This window comes from Benincasa hispida, chromosome 9 (assembly GCF_009727055.1).
Source record: "Benincasa hispida cultivar B227 chromosome 9, ASM972705v1, whole genome shotgun sequence".
In the NCBI taxonomy this organism is placed as follows: domain Eukaryota; kingdom Viridiplantae; phylum Streptophyta; class Magnoliopsida; order Cucurbitales; family Cucurbitaceae; genus Benincasa; species Benincasa hispida.
The window spans coordinates 87,635,493-87,645,247 of NC_052357.1; the positions used below are offsets into that span (position 1 = coordinate 87,635,493).

At 34.8% G+C, this 9,755-nt stretch overlaps 1 protein-coding gene and 1 pseudogene across 1 annotated transcript; both read right to left on the reverse strand.

Moving 5' to 3' along the window:
* Window positions 1–378: 378 nt before the first annotated feature.
* On the reverse strand, window positions 379–1,274 carry LOC120084972 (annotated as a pseudogene).
* A 1,718-nt stretch (window positions 1,275–2,992) lies between these two features.
* LOC120084973 (pectinesterase inhibitor-like) lies at window positions 2,993–3,514 on the reverse strand. The gene has a single exon (XM_039040784.1). The coding sequence runs from the start codon at window positions 3,512–3,514 to the stop codon at window positions 2,993–2,995; it is 522 nt and encodes a 173-aa protein (XP_038896712.1).
* Window positions 3,515–9,755: the final 6,241 nt, after the last annotated feature.

Consider the following 9,755-nt stretch of genomic DNA (forward strand, 5'->3'; position numbering starts at 1 on the left):
ATAGGTCTCGATTTTGGAAAAATCAAATGATCACCCGCAAGTAATAAATAAATAGTAACCAAACAAGTAAGTTCCATTTGATTACATTTGTGGTTGTTTACATGTGTTTCGTAATTGTAATGAAATGTTGGGTTTTTGTTTACATGTGTTTCGTAATTGTAATGAAATGTTGGGTTCTCATTGCTAAATCTATAATCAACAAAAGCAAGGGTTGAGGATGATCAATTTGATTGAGTTTGAGAATTATGTGGGATCTACTAACTTCTTAGACGCTTTTTAATGATTTTTTACATTTTGACCTCTTATCGTTCTAATTGTTTTGGTTGATCAGTAACGATCACTCAATAAAAGCTAACTTTATTGTTTGTTCATTTTTATTCATTGATTATATAGGTACATGTGGACGATAATGATAACAATGATAATGATAAAGTTTTCATAAGTGTCAAAGATCTCTCTTCGTTTCAACTCCTTCAATCTAAACATTGTCAATCGATCCCATTTTCCTCCATGAAGAACATTGGTATCTCCATTCGTGATTCTGATTCCACAATACATATAATACGGATTATTTGCATTCTTCACAATTACAATTATTCTCGGCACCAACAATGGAAGATCTGGCGGCTTCGATTTCTACAACCCCATAATCGCAATTGGAAATCCTTTGGTTAAGCCCATCAATTTCACTAGAATTTGAAGCGGAATGTTTTGGAGGAGGATTTTTCGATATGAATTTTCTCAATCTCGTCTCTTTGCCAGGAAATCCACTGGTTAAACCCCATTAGTTCCTTCTCGAATTCATCTTTCGAAACCCTAATGATAGTTAATTTCATGGAGGTTTATTGAATTTCACCCCATCTGTGCCGATTTCTATTGGATTATCCTCGACGTTTCTCTTGAGTTCCTCTATTAGATCTCACTCTCCATTGCAGAGGCCTCGAGAAATGGGCGGTGGAGGAGGAAGCAGACAAGCGGTGGCTGTTTTGGCCGAGGAAGATGGATTTGAGAAGGGAAGTTTGGGGATCATGAGTATGGCTCTGTTGATTTTAGAGTTGGAGTTGATAAGGTTTTAATAACAGAGGGTACTTGGTAATACATATTCATCGCATTACAACGGTTAAGTAAAACACCTCAATCATTATAATATTACATTTGTAAGATGTCTAAGTAAATGTATTATGTTTATAATTGATATTACAATTGATCCATTGACAGAAACTCGTCATGATTATATATATTTTCATTATGAATTAATAAATGTGGTCTTGATATGTATTTGACCTATTTGCATTTATCAAAATTTTTTGAAACACAAAGTTGTAAGTTTAGGATTCTATTAAAAACAAAAGTAATTTAATTTTATATCAGATAAATATTAATTTAAAATATTTGAATATGTTAGACATTTTATTTTATTTTGAATATCTCATGCGCTTTCAGTTCTAGGACACGTACTTTTAATTTAAAAATATTTGAATATGTTGGGCACTTTTAAAATATCGAATAAATTTTATTTCAGTTCCTGCCTGCCTTTTCATTGAATTATGAAACATATGTAAGGTACAAAATTGATGGACTTTTTTTTTTCTTTAAGAAGCAACATTAGAGCTAAATATTTATGATGAGTTTTAGTAAAATTAATTTGTCTTATGAAAATTTTAATATTTTTAATTAATGAGTTTATGAAGATTTTTTTTTCATTTTTTTTTAAAAAGGTAGTGGGCGAATTAAACTGAAATTGAATGGATGAAGAAACCACAACATTTAACTAATTTAATGGTGAAAATTAATACAACATAATTAGCTTAGAGGTCTTAACATAGAAAATTTCCTAAAAAATTAATTTGAGTGTGACTCATTTAAAAATTTTGTTTGCTCTTATTTAAAAAATAAGTCTTGTTTGCTACTGTACACATCACAACTCAAGACTTATGTTCATGATTAAGCTTATAATTGAAATTGAAGAAAAACTTGGGCTTAGCGTGGGAACCATTGTGTTTGGTGCTTCCAATAATAACAATTTTTTTTCATTTTTTTATTTTATTTTAAATGGGTAAAAAAATGGACCAACGAGTTAAATGCAATACCTAATCATTGTCCTTACAATTAAGAGATATTTTGAATAATTTTAACGATTTTTTTAAAATACACAAAGATTATGCTTCATTTGTTGAACATAACTTTTCTCGCCTCCTTTTAACCACATTCATTCTTTTCTATTACCTTTAGTTCATATTTGATAGTGATTTTTAAAATGTTGAAATCTTTTTTTAAATGAAAAATAACCATTATATTACCTGATTTTCTTTAGTACAAAGGATTAAAGTAGTAATAACATAAAAGAATTATTAAAAGGTGCTTCATATTTAATTCATCTAAGTGACCTAATAACAATCCTAGTTCGTTGATGCAATACAAAGTCTTGCGAGTATAATATATTAACACATATATTTGAAGCAATATTATTAACCATCTGCTAAACAATAGATGAATATCAACAAACTTATGGGGAAAAAAAAACAAATTCATTTAACAAAAACAGAAATATAACTTTTAGAAATCTAATCAATATAAATATAAAAAATGAGAGTGTGAGAGCCAAAATACAATAATGTTATAAGTTCAAGAACACAAACTAAATACAAATTCCAAAATTTTATATCTATATACTGAATCCACATTGAAAACGGAAAGTAAACTAGAAATAGAAAAGAACGAGAAAACACAAATATAACCTCAGAAAAGGTTTGATAATGTCAACTTAAAAGTAAATGAAAAAAAAAAAAAAAACTTCATTTTAAATGATATCGGTCAAATTTTACTTTTCCGATAAATTTTAAATGTATCACCATAGTTAGATATTGAGTTTAGAGTAAAAAAGACCAAACTACATATAGTTCGATTGTCATAATAATGCTTTAGTAAGTAGGAGGTCTATGGTTTGAACATTGTAATTCAAAAAATTAAGAGAGAGAAAAAAACAGAGCTCTCAAATATTATTCAAAATCTCAGAAATAATCCGGCAATCTTGGGCGGCGGCCACCGTCCCCGCCAAAACCTCCGACGGCACCGGAACGCTAGGGTTTTTATTGAAGTTATCCAAACAGCTATTCGCATTCCTAATCGTAATCTCCAAAACGTTTCTACCGCCAGCATAGTCTCCCGCCGCGACGGATCTTGCGATTCCCGGAAAATTGCCAGCGGCAGAACCCGTCGACAACCAGCAATCATTCAAAAGCGTCTTCAATGTGGAATCCGGTGTAGAACGGACAAGGCCGCCGAGCCTCTGCGCCATTAATTTGGTATTTTTCTCGGCACATCCAATGGCGATGAGTGCGAGTCCAAGGCCATCGGCGGTCTGACTTCCGGAGCCGGAATTGAGGCAATCGGAACAGATCTTTGGCTGCTCTGTCTTGCAGCAGAGGTTGGCGATTAAGGCGGCGTCAGGTTTCGCCGGAGAGAAAAGGGCGAAGAGGACGATAATTGGAAGGATTGAACTGAGGAGATTCATGTTTGATTAGATTTTGATGAAGAATTGATGTTGAATTGCACGTATTTATATCTGGAATTCGTGAAGCGTTTCATTTATTATTTATCAAAGCTTTGATTTTCTTGTTTGGAAATAATCGAGACTTCCAATTTGAATTTGCATTTTCCTACTATTTTTTTTTTCATGTAATTAGTTTTGAATTCTATTTCGGTCGGAATTTTAACTTCGGTCCATTTTCATTCGATTTTGAGTTTTGGTTGTTTATTAATTTCGAAAATAAATTATTTTTAAAAAAATTTGAAATATATAACAACTACTCCAAAATACTTTTAAGTTTTTTCTCTAGCAAAAAAGACACTTCATCTCCTCAAATTATTTGGATATAATATTATTATCTTTGTTTTGGGATTAAAAACACTTTTGATCCCTTAACTTTTAGGAAAGTAACAATTTAGTCCTTAAATATTGTTTTGTAACAATTTAATCCTTGAACTTTAATGAGAATTTAGTTTTTGTACTTTTAAATTCATAAAAACAAATTTACCAAAATTAGATGTCAATTTTTATTATTTTATGATGTAGATTTTGTATTTATAAAAAATATCAAATTTCTAATTAGTTTATATATTTATATATACTATATCAAAAGGGGGAGGGGAGAGCCCTTCAATTTTTTTTGAAAATTTCTACTTTACTCTCAAACCTTTTCCATTTATGGCAAGACACTTCATTTATGAAAGGACACGTCGATTCAAACAAAATCTTCCCAACAGAAAAAAAAATCTATTAATAGACACATATATATAAAATTCATGAGAAGAATAGAAGATCACTTGTGAAAATGGAAATTTTTTTAGAGGCTGTTGGATCTTATGATGGAAGAGAAAGACATTTGCCTTGTTGAAGCTCTTTGGCCTGAACATTTTCAAACAGGTAGGGGTGTTGTATCAAAATATTTTATTTGTTTGTTTTTTTTTTTTTGTAAGTGTGTGTGTTTTTTTTAATGGATTTGATTTAGGAGTTTAAGAGTTTATTTACATGGAGAGATCAAGACAATATGTTCATTGATTTTAGTAATCCTTGTAAATATTTTATTTGTTTGTTTCTTTATGAATGTGTGCGTTTTTTTTAAAGATTTGATTTAAGAGTTTATATACAGGGAGAAATTAGGACAATATGTCCATTGATTTTAGTAACTTTATTGAAACAAATGAAGATGTAAAATAACCTAAAAGAGTTCAAACATTAGCTATTACTTCCTATGGATTAGAAGATTATGTGATTTGTTTATTCAATTTTCTTTCTATTTTTTTTTTTTAATTTAACTGCAGTGTATATGAATATTTGATTTTATAGATTACATGATATCCACCATATTTGTTTTACGCAAATCTAAATTTAAATATAATAATTAAATTCATTTGATTTCATAGAATATATAATCTCTACCAATTTGTTTTACTCGATTTTAATTCTTTAAATTTGTTTTGCATGTGGATGATGGGATCTTCGGCCTAAACGTTTTCAAATGGGTAGTTTTTTCTTTAGCCATTCTTTTGGATATTGTATTGAAATATTTTGTTTGTTTATTTTTTTGGAAATGTTTTTGATTTTGTTTTTTTTTTTTTGGAACAAGTAGCTTGTATTGAAATATTTTATTTGTCTGTTTTTTTGCAAGTGTGTGTATGTTATTTTTTGTGATGGATTTGATTTAGGAATTTATTTACATGGTTAATTTATTTTAATAACTCATTTACTTTTGTTTACTTTGTTATTTTACTTGAAAATGGAAAAAAAAAAAATGCAGGGAAAGAAAGATGTGGGAATAAAACAAATGAAGATCAAATAATGTTTAAAAAAAAATCAAAGCCAAATAACATACCTTGGCTATTACTTACCTGTTCTTACTTCCTTTATCACTTCACTCCACATGATTTTTATATGTGATCCCTATATGATTTGTTTTACTCAATTTTTTTCTACTTTTAATTTAATTAATATGTATATAAATGTTTGATTTCATAGATTATATTATATCCACCATATTTATTTTTAACTAATTCTCAGTTTGTAAAATTTATTTTTAAGGTAAATATAATAATTCATCTAAATAAAATTCATTTATTTAATAGAATACATAATTTTTACCAATTTATTTACTCCATTTTTATTTTTTATTGTATTGTTTTTAAATATAAAAAACATTCCCATAACAACTAATTTTGAATTTTATTTTTAATGGGAATTGTTGATTTATTTGTAGCCAATATGAAATAGATTGGACTATAAATATATGGTTTCAAATAATTTTTTTATATAAATTAGAAAAAAATATATATTGAAGGATCTTGAAAAGGGAAAAGTCGAAGATCTTTTAGATTTAGTTTTTATCTAATATCTTTTTTATATTATTTACTAATATGTGCCGCATGAAAATTCAACCATTCACTTTTATTAATAACCATTAATTAGGTCAATTATCTACTAAAATTTGGTTGAAGAAAAAAATTAATTGAATAATTTTAGAAGTTCGTAGGATTGGAAGTTGACATAATTGGAGTAACATAGTGGATCATAAAAAGTTGATTACTTAAATAGTTTTATAACGTCTCTTTAGGGTTCACCGCCGCCTCTACGGGTTCGTGGTGTGGTTGACCGTCATGGGCCCCCGCTTCAGACAATGGCGATCGTCTCCGCGGGGGGGGGGGGCTTCCGCTGGTCGTTTTCTATGGGTTTCACGACTGGTGACGTTCATTTGATCTTATCGAGGTTGTGTTTCTACTGCCTTCGTCGATCTGTTGACGTTCATTCACCGATCTGTTCTTCGGGTTTCGCGACGGGTTTCTACGAGTCTTTGCCGGTCTGTTCGTCGTTCATCTACGTACCGCCGGTTATGTGGGTTCCTGGATTCGGCCGACGTGTTTACGACTGAGGTCTATACCGATTTTGTTTGCGACTTGTTGACTGGTGAAAGGTGCTTGCAGTCGACTGGTGAGGCTGGGTTCTGTTATTCACTGTGTTTTAGCAGCCGATTTGTTGGCAGACGGTGACGATCTTATTGAAGTGTGGGTTTAACACGGTGAGAGTTGGTGATGATGGTGCGTAAGCAGTCGCCTCTAAGACTGAAGGAGAAGAATGGAGGGCGAGTTGCTCGTCAACCCTTTCGTCTACTTAAATCGAAGATCGATTTGGGATTGGGTGCTCGTTCTTCGGAGGTCAAGGATTTTAGTTGTCTGACAGTCGCACTGAGCAAAGTGAAGGGTCTGGTATGGGGAGTGTTGGGTTGAAGAAGGAAATTCAGGTTGTGAGGGTTGAATCGGGTGGGCTGGGTATTGGGTTAATTGATGGGCAGGAAGTGAAAGGGGTGTTTGGGAGCCTTGAGGAGGTTTTATGGGCTGGGCTTTGTGGAAGTGAGGGTCGATCGGTGGACACTCAAGTTCTTCATGAGCGGGAGGAGCCGGTTCCTAAAACCGGTTTAGCTAGGGGTTTGGTCCAAAATTGGATCGGTTGGAGGAGGGGTGTGGTTCTGGTGGTTCTGGATCCGACGTGAAAGGAGGAAATTCATGGGCGGCCCTTTTTAGGTCTAACATGAGGGGTAATTTGGAGTTCATTCCCCCATTGGTTGAAAATGATAAAGTTATTGTTGAACCTTATGAGGAGATTATTGATGAGGGTGTCTGTATGTGGAAGAAATCTCTGGTTGGTCAGTTTGTGGATGCCAAACTCCCGTATTCTATTATTTGTCGTCTTATTCAGAAAATTTGGGGATGTGTAGAGATGCCAACTATTACCTTGTTGAAGAACAGTTTGATAATCTTTAAATTTCAGAAGGTAGAGTCACGAGATTGAGTGCTGGAGAATGGTTCGTGGCACTTGGGTGGCAAGCCCATCTTATTATGACAGTAGTCTCCAGGTATTGTTCCTGAAACCTTTGAGTTTGATTTTGTTCCTATCTGGATTAAACTGGAGCATGTTCCCCTGAATTTGTGGACGGAAAGGGGTTTAGCAGTGTTAGCTAGTGTCGTGGGTAAACCTGTCTCTTTTGATGTTGCAACAAGAGAGTGGCGACGGTTATCGTATGCGAGTGATAACTGGCAGATATGCCAGTTATTATAAGCCTTTTTATCTAGTATTATGAGGGTTGACAAATAGAAAATGCGACAATAATACTTAGAATTTGTGAAAAATTGAGATTGCGTCGATCACCATTGAAAATCTTGGCTAACCCAATATTATGCATTATTCTGTGTCAAATTGTCTATTTTTGTAGCTATCGCAGGATCAAATGCATGCGTTGGAAGGCAATCGCAAAATCAAACGCATGCGCAGAAGCCAGGCGACCGCAAAGATAATCGCATTCGGTGAAGCCGAGCTATCACATAGATGAGTGCATGCGGTGATCGCATACATTCATCGCATGGATGTTGCGGCTATCGATCGAATGCGATCATCGCTTGGAGATTGCGGCTACAGAGTTATAACTATAATAGAAGGGCGATCGCAAGATGGGTAGAATGCGTTGATACTTCAGTTGAACTAAGCTCGAACGCATACCTTGGGAGTATCAACAAGATAAGATGATATGACATTGCCCATACCGCGACAAAGGCATCAGTGAGCCAGAATGCAATCATGATTGCTGTCGGCGTTTAAACTCTATAAATAGCCCCTGGGACCTTCATTTCAAGGCATCCGAGCTTCTGCCTTAATGCAGATGTTTGCAATCACAGATGAGAACATGAGCAAGATTTTATTTGAGGATTCTTCATCTCTATAAACCATTTCGAGTGACGACCAGAGCTGTCGCCGGAGATAGAGCTTGAGAGAGACGACTCCCCATCCATCCATGGCATCACCAGCAGCCTTGACCCAGAGCCTTTCATTTCTCCTCTGATCTCTATGTTGTATTACATTTTAGCTTAAGATATTAAGACATTTTGTAATCAATGCATATCTTTATTCCTTTAACGCCATCTTCTTCATCTTCTTTATCTTTATCATTGTTTACCTTCATCGTTTAGTTATCAAAGGCGATCGCATACTCAATCGTGTAGCCTAGAGATAGGACGCATGTAGCAACCCACTGAGAGGTGTGCATTGTGCGAGTATAGTGAGTTAATCCTCTTTGCTTAGTGTGAGGCTGTAGCAACGCTTGTCTATAGGCTGTTGCAATGCTTGTCTACGAGCTAATTAGTCGCATCTAACTGCCTGAGAAGGTAAGAGATGAAACGCACTAAAATAGAGTATGCATTGTCCCTAGAGATAGGTACGGTCTTATGCTCGATGCAACCATGCACTATAGAGATATAGGCATGCGGCTGGCCACTGAGAAGTGTGCGATGCGTTAGTGTGGCGAGCTGGGATTACTCGAGCGACTTAAGATAATGAACATTACTATGCGTTAATAGTTGTTGGATATCTACCAATTCTCATCACTAGTCTTCCGTTGTTCAATCTGATTAGTTAGGAGTAGGAGTAGTGTGTAATCCATTTTCTTCTTTTTGAGTTACATGTCCCTGAGTTCGACCTCGGATCACCCAAGAAACTTACTTCTCGTTATACCTGGCGAGAGGGTAAGAAAACTTGTGATAGAAACGCATGGTCATTGCATACGAGAATAACGCATACTTTCCATTCCAACGCATGACCACCGACCCATGGGTATAAACACATAAGCATAAGACATGCACCACATATGTGCTTGCAAATTTTTTACCACCAGTAAGGGTTTGTGTTTAGGTGGATGGTGATTCGTTAATGTCCCCTTAAGTCACTGTTAGAATGTGGGTTCAGGAGTTTATTATTCCAGTAGTGTATGAGTGGAAACCTTGTAGGTGTACTTGTTGTGGTTTCTTTGGGCATACTGGGGCTGTGTGTGAGCAACAAGGTATGGAGAAGGGTCAGAAGTTGTGTATTGTGGCAGTCAATGGGGGATGTTTGGAGGAGAATGGAGGAATTGAGAGTGTGAGGAAGGGGTAGGACTTGGGTATGGGTGCAAGGGGAGCTAGCCCAATGGATGAGATTAAGGGCGTGGGGAAGGTTGAATAGTTTACTATGTTTAGTCATTGTAGGCGTGATAGAGGAGGTGTAGGCCATAGGGGTGGTAGTGGGTTACCGGGTACGGCAGCCTTGAAGAGCAGAATAGTTTATGGGTCCCTTGGAATTACGGGGTTTGTAAAACATGTTGATGATCGTAATCAGTTTGATGTTTTGTGTAATGAGGGGGAGACTCGTTGGCATTGGTACTAGTGGGCAGATCCTG

Coding starts and splice junctions, on each gene's coding strand:
- LOC120084973 (XM_039040784.1), bottom strand. CDS start 3,514: ATGAATCTCCTCAGTTCAATCCTTCCAATTATCGTCCTCTTCGCCCTT.